This window comes from Pantherophis guttatus, chromosome 5, assembly GCF_059756535.1.
Source record: "Pantherophis guttatus breed Tessera chromosome 5, ASM5975653v1, whole genome shotgun sequence".
NCBI classification, from domain to species: domain Eukaryota; kingdom Metazoa; phylum Chordata; class Lepidosauria; order Squamata; family Colubridae; genus Pantherophis; species Pantherophis guttatus.
The window spans coordinates 52897386-52910229 of NC_142067.1; the positions used below are offsets into that span (position 1 = coordinate 52897386).

Genomic DNA, 12844 nt, shown 5'->3' on the forward strand with positions numbered 1-12844 from the left:
ACAAAGATAATTTCTCTACAAAAATTATAGTTTATTCTTTTAAATTTCCAAATGATAGTCACAAATAACTAACAATAATACCAATGTACTAGAACTTCCAATAACGAAATATTTATACTCCAAACATACTGCAATGCCTTAAAATTAGATTTTCAGAAGATAGCGTCATGATGCATAGAATCATTATCTAGAACTGAGGTGTATATTTACTAAATTAATTTTAAATGCTTAAATCCTTGTCTAATTTTAATTTTGAAGAATTACTTTTATGTAGTTTACTATTTTTTTCAAACTCTGCCCTATATTTTCCCATAGAAATGGAAATGCAGCTATTTAAAACAAACACCCAATCTATAAATAGGTTCTTAATTATAACACAGATCAAATTTTCAAGCTTGCATCATTGCTACCAGTCAGTGCCAGTTATGTCATAAGTGCTTCAAGTGATCCTGTATCCACTCCTAGGCTGTAAAGCTTTCTTCTCATACTATCATACCTACAAATCTTGTTTCCAGTTGATTTCTATTTACTTCTAAAGTAGATGTGCAACTGCAATACAAACAAGAAAAACAAGCAGTGCATTGCTGTCAGACAATTGGTTCTTGTGGAATTCTGTCTTCTACCGATAAATGTTTGCATTTAATTGTTTTTTTATCATTGTAATGTAATATTGTGCATATAAGTAGGAATGAACTTTGCATGAGTTTCTGGATTGATGAGTTTGCATGTTCTCTTTCCTCTTCTTCTGGGACTGGGAAAGTATGTAATTTGAATTGTTTTGCTTTAGCTGATTCCTAATTTCTCATATGCAAATGAAGAATTGTTTGAAAGGAATAATTCAATTATTAAATAAATATATTTCACTTCTGCCAACCTAGCAGTTCGAAAGCACGTAAAAAATGCAAGTAGAAAAATAGGGACCACCTTTGGTGGGAAGGTAAGTGTTCTGTGCACCTTTGGCATTTGGTCATGCTGGCCGCATGACCACGGAGACGTCTTCAGACAGTGCTGGGCTCTTTGGCTTTGAAATGGAGATGAGCACCTCCCCCTAGAGTTGGAAACGACTAGCACATATGTATGAGGGGAACCTTCACCTTTACCTATATTTCACAGCCAATTGTTTCTTCTGGGTCTTTTAAGAAAATATTTTAACACAAAGTTTGAAACCTGCTAAAGGAGAACTAATTCTGGTTTATTTGTTTAGCTCTATAGCAGTGTTGACGAACCTTTTCGGCACCAAGTGCCGAAACGGGAGCGCACTCGCGCACACGTGCAGGGGAGCGCCGGAAACAGGAAGAGCAATTGCACACGGAACAGAGTTTGAACTTTCCATGCCGCAATGCATTTTTTGTTCATGTATACAGAGTTAAATTCTGCTTTGCTTTATATATAAATCTTCTGGATCTCTGCTGCCACACTGTGTAAATTTTAAAACCCTGGTAGCAATTATTTTTCTGGAGCATACTATTGATCCAGAGAACCTTGATATAATATAAAAAGCAAGGAACTCTGAAATTTCTCACTAGGTGCATATGTGGAACTTTGACTGCCATGACACAACCCAGGTTGTCTGTTTCATTTCCAGATTTTGCTAAAAGCTACTGTCCAAATTATTACACAAGTCAAGACTTTGAAAAGCGATTTGAAGCAAGTGTGATGGCAACATTTACACACACACTCACACCCCCACTTCTAGCTAGAGTTAAATTAGTTCTAGATACAATTTAGTATAAAATGTTATTAAAATAGTTTGATATGCATTAACTTTTCTGCTTATCATTAGTCTCAAAACTTTCAGTATTGATCTTACTTTTATTTTTTATAATTTTTTCTTATTTGCCATTTCAGAAAAAAAGTACTTATAATCTCATTATTTTATGTATAGCACTGCCATTAAAATAATAAAGTGTTATTCTATGGCATTTATTCTATTAAGTGCCATTAAAGGAATGTCTCCCTAGAGAACAGAACTTCACTGTACCCACTATCTATGCATTGATCTTTTATTATGTTATATGATACCTCAAAGAATGGAGACTAGCTGGTACAAAGAAATAAGTGGAACAATCTTCTTATAACTTCAAATGGAAACTTAGAACCATAAAAAATGCAAAGCTATAAATAACTTGTTTTCTTAAGCAAAAGCAAGAATCCAAAGTATGTTAATGATACTTGGGAGAATTTCTTCAGACTTCCTCAATTATCCCTTTAATCTCTAGACAATAAAATTGAGGTAAACAAAAATAAAAGAGATGAGGACAGATTAGTTTGAAAGAAAAAGTTAAAAAGGAAGGAAAGATTTTAAACATAAAGCAAGCGACTTAAAAGTGAACATATTTCCACTTTCCATTCATCATTTCTCTGTAATACTCCCATATTATTATTTTCATTATAATTTGAAAATATTCCCCAAAATACTTGTCAAAAACTATTTTTAAACATTTAAAATAAATAAAATAAATGCCAACAATGGGCAGACTCATTCTCCTCCACAGCTGAAACACCCATTATTCCACAGGAGAGCTAGATCTTAACTATTTCCCTCTGAAATGTCAATAGGGATGAGACCATACTTGTCTCTGAGGATAAACGATACCAGAATAAGGCTTGAGCCTTCACCAAGAAGGCTTATTTCCAAGGCTCCCTCTGGCCAACTTTCCCTGGGGGCAGCACCTATAAGATGTGTTATTGAATCAACAGAATTCACTTGAATTGGGCTAGCATCTTTAATTGAACCTAGAAGCCAATCAGTAAATAATGGTGCTCCCACAAAAGAGGTATCATATGCAGGATCCAATCAGGTTGGTTTTTGGGACCAGAGGTTTAGTCTTCTGAGCTTTTGGACTCATGCTAGAGCCCATCTTCAGGAACTTCTCTCTAGCAGTGTGTGTGCTTTGGACTATTCTGTGTATGGTATTTATATGATGCCTGTTGTATGTGGCTTTTTTGATGTTGACTGGGGTGTTGATGGTTGGCTATTAAGTTGTTGGCTATTGTTTCCTTGTGCTGCCAAGCCCTCACTTCTTAAGTACTTGATAAACTGGTGGTAAATCAGCATATTGACTGACAAGGGACCCGTTTCCCAGGCTTCAATCACTTCCCTGGCTGTTTTTGTGCCTGCTTGTCCAACAATCTTAGTAGCTGCAAAATTGAATGTATGTCCTTGTTCATTGCAGTGTGAGGCTACCAACGAGTTTGAGTCTCCTCGTCTGACCGCTCACTTGTGTTGTTGCAATCTGATGGTTAGTTCCTCCCCATCTCTCCTACATAGTCACAGGGGCAATCCATGTAGGGGATCCAATAGATTACATTAGAAGTATCTCCCACCTCCAAATGATCTTTAAGATTGCTTGAAGGTGGGAGATACTTCCAATGTAATCTACCAGAGCCCCTGCATAGATTAGTCCTATGGCTATGTAGGACAGATGGGGAGACAGCCAACCACCAGATTACAAGAACACAAGTGAGCGGTCCGACCAAGGGCCCAAACTCATTGATAGCCTCGGATTGCAATGTATAAGGACATACATTCAATTTTGCAGAGCTTCCATTATCTCCATCAATGTCATCATAGTTATTCACCTCATTCAAGATCCATTACAACAAGAGCAACCACTGCAGTCTCAGAGGCATACACTGGACTGAATCCCAACTAGCAAAGATTCATATAATTTGCTTCATCAAGACCCCTATACAGTTCTGTCCCACCACCTTTACCCCAAAAGAAACACACCAGAATTTCTCTGGATAACAGCTGGTTTTCACTGCCTCTTGCAGAAAGGTGGAATCGCCCTCATTACCAAAGAAAAATTCACCACAGCTTCAACCTGTGTTATTTCCCTGACAATTTTGACAAAGTGGATAGGAAGAGATTTAGTCCATGGGGGCAGAACTAAAACCTATTTTCTCTATCAATAAGTTTGAATCAAAATCAGATGACTCTACAAAAAAGTCAGTGTCAACATATTTTGACCAGCCAACTATTAGCCAAAATTACAATTAATTCTAAACAATGTATGGATGAAATTGCTACAGAAACATATTGGTATTCTGCCACTCTTACTATTTCTCTGGAGGTGTAAAGCTCCTAATTATGTCCAGATATATACTTTGGGTTTATGATCAGCAACAGGTCTTCCTTCTATCACTTCATCTCATTAAATCAAGACAATCTCTGAATGTTGAGGCTTGGATTTGATGGTAGCTCATAGTTCCAGGTGGTGGCAGTCTGTCTAAACATGGCATTAGCCACAACACAAGGTACTCTATCAAACATGATGCTGGATCCCCCATGCCCATGAAGACATCACTATAAAACATACCTGTTTTATATAACATAACATTGCCAGAGGCTCTGCTCACAAGCATCCTGAAGCCCCACCATCTCTCCCTTCATTCTCATGCTGTATTCCAGGGGTGTCAAACTGGCAACCCATGGACCGGATGTGTTATGCGCAAGCCACACCCACCCCAGCTCTGGGAAGGGAAAAACATCACGAAACGTCACGTGACAGCAAAATGACGCTGCGAGTTTGACACACATGTTGTATTCCATCACTACTTCTTTTCATGTTTTTTACAGTTCCTCTGCTGATCACAACACCAAAGCTTTAAAAACTACCCATACTACTTTCATTTTCACTTCTTAGATTCTTTTCAATTGTTGCTTCTAGAACAAAAAACCTCTGGATTACAGTGCTATAAACAACCATTTTATGGCTAAATATTTTTCCAGTTTGACTGAGAGCCTCTGCTATTGAGTGTTTTAAACTTTAAATACATAAAAATTAAATTAAACAGTTCTGAAAGCTTTCTTCTTTGGAACAAATAAATGATACACACACACACACACACACACACACACACACACACATATATATATATATATATATATATATACACACACACACACACACACACATACATACATATACACCTATCAGCGGTGGGATTCAATTTTTTTTACTACCAGTCCTGTGGGCGTGGCTTGGTGGGTGTGGCATGGCATGGTGGGCGTGGTACTGTAAAATCTCCATTCCCTCCCCACTCCAGGGGAAGGTTACTGCAAAATTCCCATTTCCTCCCGATCAGCTGGGACTTGGGAGGCAGAGAATAGATGGGGGTGGGACCAGTCAGAGGTGGTATTTACCGGTTCTCTGAACTACTCAAAATTTCCACTATTGGTTCTCCAGAACTGGTCAGAACCTGCTGAATACCACCTCTGGTATGTATATGTATATATGTAGTTGTTTGTGTGTGTGTATATATAAATATGTGTGCATGTATATATTTGTGTGTGTGTGTGTATGCATATATATATATATATAAACATACATACACACACACAGACACATGGATGGATATGGATATGTAATAGAAATTTCTGAAGAATAATTTTCAAAGAAAGTAAATATTCTACTAAACTTCCAGGTTTTATAAAAACTGGGTTTTTAAATCAATTTCTTTGGAAGACAATTTACCAACCAAGTGGTGTTATTTCACCCTCTTGTGGTCGACCCAGGCATTATTTCATTTTTAAGTCTTGAACAGCATGGTATTGTTAACAATACAGCATTTCTGTACTGTGGCTTATTTAAGGTTTCCAAGGTTTTTAAAATAGTCTTTTACATTCTAATTAAAGAATATAAAAATGTTTACTGGCTCAGAGTACATTTTAGGTACTTTCTTAGAACCTTAGTCTTCTAAGCAGTAGAGTGAGCTGTTTTAAAGTAATTATATGGAAACCAAAATATTGATTTAGAAAAATCTCTTCAGAACACTCACTGGTAAGAAGCATGAAGTGGTATGCTAGAAGCCAGGAATTTGTATGAAATTGATGCCTCACTCCTCCACTTTTTTCTCCCTACTGATTTTTGCAATCTAAGTGTATGGTCACAAGGTTTTTAAGGTGAACAAAAAGGTCTTTGATTCATATGGATTCAAGGCCACTCTAATTTGCTGCCTAGGCGTTATTTTTAGGGTTTTGCAACCACCAAAATATTGACAGCAATGGGTCTTTTAATTCTGATGGGAGGGGAGATGATAACCGTCCTATTCTAATTTCCTTAAATAATGTATCTGAGGGCTAGAGCCATTCTGTTCAGCTAAACTCCTGAGCATATTTTCCTGGGGAGAAAAGGTAGTGTGTATTATTTTCTATTCTACCAAAAGGATACAAACATGAAAGGTAATTTCTTAAAATATTCATGAGCCACTGTACAATAAAAGTGGCTTGCAAAATTAGATGGAAAATTTCTCAGATATTAATCTGGAAGCAGGATAGACAGCAGTATTACAGGGCAAAAAAAGGTGTATAGAAGCTAGTGTGTACTTCTTCAGCAAAAGCCAGAGAACATGAATTGACAAAAGTTGATTAAATGGTAAAGCAACACTAAAGTAGACTCTCTTTTTTTTTACACATTGTAATGGTATATCATGAGGGCGTATGATCATGAATAGTTTTGGATTGATAATTAATAACTTAGCAAGTGGAAGGGTCATATCATTTACAATGGCAACAGTATCCAAAAAGTTAATTGAAGATTAACTTCAATTAAGAGCCTTGGTAGTACAGTGGTCTAAGGCACCCTGTTATTAAGCTGGTTATTAAGAACAGCTGCCTGCAATTACTGCAGGTTCGAATCTCGCCAAGGCTCAAGGTTGACTCAGCCCTCCATTCTTTCTAAGGTAGGTAAATTGAGGACCCAGTTTGTGGGGGCAATAAGCTGACTTTGTATAAATATACAAAAGGATGAAGGCTATTGCTGAGCACATTGTAAGCCGCCCTGAGTCTCCGGAGAAGGGCGGCATATAAATCAAATTTTAAAAAAAAGATCTTTTTTTTTACACTGAATAACATAAACATATTTATTTGGCAAATAACTGCTCCACTGTATTCTCCCTCCACTGAAGTAGCAATGTAGGATATCCAGAAGTGGTCAGCACATTAATTTCCAATTCTTAATGAGGTGAGAACCAATCTATAACTTTCCAATGCAAGGTGACAAATTATCGATGCACCTACTAGAATCTAATCTAGCTGGAAAAATTAAAAAATAAGCATAGAAGAGATGATATTACATTCATTTCATCCAAGAAGGAATGCCAAGATTAGAAAGCTCAAAGATTTCTTGGTGATGCAGCCATAGCATTCTGGGCATCCTATTTTGCCCAGCTGTTTTTCCCTTCCTAACTATGTGAGGAGTCAAAAGATTCTTATCCAACTCAAATCGTTAAGATGTTCCTGGGTGAACACCATCCACGCAGAATGAGCAGCTGACATCTAAACCAACCAAACTGTTGCCTTAAGAATGTTCAAGCGAGGATTTCAGGCGTCCTTGGCTCACTTCTTTTTCCGAAGGGCATAAACGCTCCCGCAGAGAATATTCACACAACCACGGAAAAGACCCTTTCGGCCGCCAACCCCTTATTTCACAAGTGCTGCGTTCCTGGTCCACGGCAGCAGCTCTACCGCCTTCCAGATGTTCACCTCCTGTGGGGCCAGTATCTACAACCGCGGCTGGCTTTCCTGGACGGCGGTCAGGCCGGCCCTTCGGCCGCTCTCTCGAGGCCACGATCCTCCTCTCGGCCTGATCTGTCGGTTCTCTCGCGGGCAGACAACCCTAAGCACGCGCCTACTACACACGACCGGCCACTCGCCCGCCGCCGCGCTCGGCAAGCGAGGCAGCTTCTCCACCCCTCCTTTCCCCACCCGCTCGCCTTTCCCGTCGGTTCACCCACCCTGCAGGGGCCATCGGCGAAGAAGACGGCCAGCGGCAGGTTACAGGCGATCAGCGCATGGGGCAGATCGTGCAGCGAGACCGTCTCCATGTCGACGAAGATCCAGTCTGAATCAAGCTTCACCGTCGTTTTCACCTCCCGCTCCGCCGCCTTTTCGTTGCTTTCTGGCTGCGTTTCGCCAACGGGACCTGCTGCCTTTGCGTCTTCTGCGGTTGCCGCAGCCGACTTCTCGCCTTGGCCGCCTTCTTCCTCGTACGGCTCCTGCTGCTCTTCCCAGTCGCCCCCCCGATCCTCCATGCCGAGGGGAGGGGAGGAGTCAGTGGGTGGCAACACAGTCGCTCGGGTTGGGCCCTGCTGAGGTAGGAAGAAACACGGATTAGCGTCGTCGCCGCCCTCCCAAAATTAACCCCCTCGGCCCCTGAGGTCGAATGGGCGTCACGTCAAGGCCTGTCCCGAGCCAATCAAACTCCTGGACTTTACTTCAACAGGTTACCTATCGTGAAGCGTCTCGGCTCCACAACAACCATTTTAGGTGAGGGCACTGCCCACTTTGCTTCTCCGCCCCTTTCTCGGTCCCCTGCTTTGCGAAGAGCGTAGCGTTGGTCTCCTGCGTCCTGCAGCGAGAATCTCCTTCGCTTTCGTTGCATAGACGCAGTAATTAGAATCCCGAAGGCTTTTTTTTAGATGAATGGGAAAGGCGTTTTGTAGCCTGTGTAGGCCATATTATTGAGGCTTAAGGCTGCATTTAAATTATTTGTCTAGTTCTTAACCTAACGTGATCGAGACAACCGTTCAAACATTTTCCATATACTGTAAGGCTGTTTTCAAACGTTGGTCATTGCCTGAAAATACACTTACAAAGATAAACATCCTTCTTGGGGTGCTATATAGTGTTCACTACAACAGCTTTTTGTAAAGACGCTCGGTTACAATGATTAGATTGCAGTCCTTACCCTCACTCATTTGGGAGCAACTGCATAGCACAGTGGTTCTCAACGTTTTCTTCAACTAGCGACCCCCTTTAAATTCCTTTTGTGGCCACAGACCATGCCCATGGACTCCCAAGACTTAACTAACATTTCTTCAAGTCTTTGCGGACCCCCTGTGATGACATTGCGCCCCCCCCAGGGATCCGCGGACCATAGGTTGAAAATCATTGGCATAGCACAGAGAGAATAGTAGTGTTTCCTCCAAATTGTGGCTGACATTTTTGTATCTTACCTTATTTTGCATCTCCTTTTCTTGTATTCCCACAACAATAACTATGTGAGGTAGGTTAGAGCTAAGAGCCAAGTCACTTGGCAAGTGAGTTTCCTTGGCATAGGGTTGATCCTGGGTGTCCCTGGTCATAATCCATAAAGACTGCATCATAGTCCCTGTGTCTATGGAGATCCTCAATTATCTAGGTCATGGTTGTCCCAAAGGTACTTTCCCAAAAGGCAACTTGGCTTTCTTCTTGTTGTTTTTCCCTTGAAAATGTTTTGCTTCTCATCCAAGAAGTTTCCTCAGTTCATCAGCTCAAGTCGTAAAGACCAAGAAAGTCCAGTTGCCTTTTGGAAAAGCACCTTTGGGACATAGTTTCTATGACTATAGGAAGGGTAGAGAGAAGGGAATAATGGCAATCAGTTTGAATAGTTTTAAGACATAGGTGTTTTTTTTAATTGGATGGAATAAAAATAAGGTACATGTAGTTAAATCCATGGCTACAAATCATGAAGTCTAGGTATCTGAGGCAGTAAGCCTTAGCAGTTGCCAGGGAACAAGCGTGGAGCTCTGATGAGAGCCTGACTACTCTGGAAACCAAATGCCCATCAGTTTTTATGTACATATAATGGAAGAAGGCATCTGTGAATTATATTGAGGCCTATATGCTGACATAAATGTGTCCCAACTCAAGATTCCACATTCAGGCATTTATTGCATAAAAATCTACCAGAGGCAGCAAATGTGTTTTATCAAAGTCTGCCTCTGTTAAATAGGGATACTTTTTTTTGTTCGTTTCTTTAAGGCAGGGTATATGAAGCTTACAAATAGAAGCAACTAAATTTGTTTCTTTACTGAGATTTCTATCTACTTTTTCTCAAAAGAGCTCCTTTCCCTTTAACCCTACAACAGCAGAGTGAACTGGATTGGGATAAGAAAGAATGATTAGCCTCCAGTCATCAATTATACAGATACACTTCTAAATTTTTAAAAAAAGAAATCAAGGGAATGCAACGTTCAAGATAAGCATGCTTAGATGATACAGAATGAAAACTGAAGAATGAAGCAACAACAGAAATTCAATATTTTGTTCTTTTCTAGACATCAAATATCATTTATTTCCATCTGATACCTCATTCTGGCTATTTTCTTCCGATAAATCATTGTATTAGTATTTCTTAATATTTAAGTAAGCATTCTGGACAGAGGCACTTCAAAGATATCTGTGGGACGTCTGATCACCAAATCTGATGTTATCTGAGGAAAATATTGAGACTTTTCTTAATTCAGAATAATATGTACTACATTATTAGATACTAATGCCAAAGGAATATTGATTCTTCTGGAATGCTGTAGATATAAATATAATTATCTTGCAAATTATTAATAAAACCTGTAATGAACCTTAAACATGAACCTTAATATGTTTATTTTGAAGCAACTCAGGCAGATTTCAGTGCAGAGAGAAAACAAATTGGAGTGAGAGAAGCTTAAATTGGATAAACATTCAGACTATCAGAATATCATGGATGATCAAATACTACCATCTAGTGGTAGTTGGTGAAGTATACAAACAAATGAAATTTTGTTTATGCCAGAGGGGCTAGTATAGAATGGGACAGAATGGAACGGAACGGAATAGAATATTTTTCATTGGCCAAGTGTGATTGGACACATGGGGAATTTATCTCTGGTACATAAACTCTCAGTATATACAAATACAAACAAGAAAGTCATAAATCATAAGATACAATAATAAATCAAGCTATTTTTCAAGGTATCTGAAGGCCAGACAAGGAATAATGGATGGAAATTGATCAAGGAGAGATTCAACCTAGAAATAAGAAGAAATTTTCTGATAGAACAATCAACCAATGGAACAGCTTGCCTTCAGAAGTTGTGGGAGCTTCATCACTGGAGACTTTCAAGAACAGATTGGGCTGCCATTTGTCAGAAATGGTGTATGGTCTCCTGCTTGAGTGGGGGGTTGGACTAGATGACCTACAAGGTCCCTTCCAACTCTGTAATCTAAAATCATAAGATATAATCAATGAAGTGATAATTGTAACATACCAATAGGAGTAGGTAATAGGAAGGATGAGAAGGATAATAATAATAACATTGTCCTGCTTCATGGTTAGATATCCTTAGGTATAGATAGTGCTGTGGGAATTATGTATTTAGCAGAGTGATGGCATGGGGGAAAAAACTCAGGAGTGGGATTCTACCACTTCGGACCAGTTTGGGCAAACTGGTAGCTCCGACTATCAGCTGGGATGAAGTGATTCTGATGATCAGCTGGGCCCGCCTACCCACCCCTGTGCTTTACTTACCTTTATCTTCACAGCTGATTAGTGACAGAGCAGATTGCCACACCTCAACTTTTAATTCCCTAGCACTAACGCAGAAGGTGATTTTTCATTGAACTGTGCATGCGCGTGTAGCGCATGTCTGGTGCTCACCTGGTGCGTATGCATAGCGCACGATCACCAAACCGATTGTTAAACCGGAAGGATCCCACCACTGAAAAAACTGTGTTTGTGTCTAATTGTTTTGGCATGCAATGCCCTGTAGTGGCATCCTGAGGGGAGAAGTTGAAACAGTTTGTGTCCAGAATGTGAGGGGTCTGTAGATATTTTCTCAGCTCTCTTTCTATCTTGTGCAGTATACAGGTCCTCAAAGGAAGGAAGGCTGGTTGCAGTTGTTTTTTCTGCAGTCCTAACTATCCCTTGAAGTCTGTGCCTGTCCTGTTTAGTTGCTATATACAACACCAGACAGCTGTAGAAGTACAAAGGATAGAATCAATAATTCCTCTATAGAACTGTTTCAGCAGCTCCTTGGGCAGTCTGTGCTTTCTGAGTTGACACAGGAAGGACATTATTTGTTGTGCCTTTTAATGATGGTTCTAACGTTAGGTGTCCATTTCAAGTCCTGGGAGATTATAGAACCCAGAAACTTGAAGGTCTCTATTGTTGATACTGTGTTGCCCAATATTGTAAGAGAGCTCAGAGCTGCCGGTTGTAACAACCGTTTCGCCCAGCACTGAAAATGTGAGCGCGTGCATGTCTTCCGTGCATGCACGCGGCTTCAAAAACATGGTGATATAGGACAGAATAGTGCCGGAGCAGATGGCAACCGAACACATCCGAACCAGCAGCAGCCCAAGTTTGGGAGGGCTCCTCCTAAAATCTACTGTCATCTCTACAGTTTTAAGTGTGTTCAGTTCTAGATTGTTCTGGCTGCACCACAGGGCCAGTTGTTCAACCTCCCATCCAGTGGTGGGTTTCTACCGGTTCATCCTGGTTCGAATGAACCAGTAGTGGTGGCAGTGGGTGGCTCCACCCACCCGCCCAGACATCATCACGGATGCTCTGCGCATGCACAGAAGGTTCTGCGCATGCACAGCACTGTGCATGAGTGAAGCACACGCATGCATGCATGCACACACTCACAGTTCCGAACCAGTAGCGAAGGTAAGTGGAACCCACTACTGCTCCCATCTATATGCAGATTCATCACCATCTTCATTATAATCTGCAAACTTCAGTACTTTAATGTACTAATATGCAGTCATTGGTAGAAAGAGAGAAAAGAGTAATGGAGAGAGCACATGGGACACACCTGTGCTAATTGAACAGGTATTTGATATGATTTTACCTAATTTCACCTGCTGCTTCCTATGTGTTAGAAATCTGATAATCTACATACAAATATGACCAGGCACAGCTGTTCTACAAAATGCATTTAAATTTACAAACTATAATAATGTACAGTTTGATAAATATACCTTTGTTTAATCTTATCCACTTAATATCTAGTTATCCAAAATGCAGAGGAAATATAAAAAATATGGTATAATTGTTCAATATGGATCTGAAGGAGAAAATCTGTTTAATTATCA

At 40.0% G+C, this 12844-nt stretch overlaps 2 protein-coding genes across 2 annotated transcripts in view; one reads left to right on the plus strand and one right to left on the minus strand.

Annotated features, from left to right (window-relative positions):
- Positions 1-8141, minus strand: part of RCAN1 (regulator of calcineurin 1) — a 29769-nt gene extending 21628 nt beyond the window's left edge. Inside the window, exon 1 of the mRNA XM_034439765.3 lies at positions 7741-8141. Coding sequence (XP_034295656.1) covers positions 7741-8037 — 297 coding nt within the window. The 5' untranslated portion in view covers positions 8038-8141. The remainder of the gene's footprint in view (positions 1-7740) is intronic.
- A 19-nt stretch (positions 8142-8160) lies between these two features.
- CLIC6 (CLIC family member 6) overlaps positions 8161-12844 on the plus strand; it is a 31078-nt gene continuing 26394 nt past the window's right edge. Inside the window, exon 1 of the mRNA XM_034439630.3 lies at positions 8161-8272. The gene's annotated coding sequence lies outside the window, so the exon portion shown is untranslated. The remainder of the gene's footprint in view (positions 8273-12844) is intronic.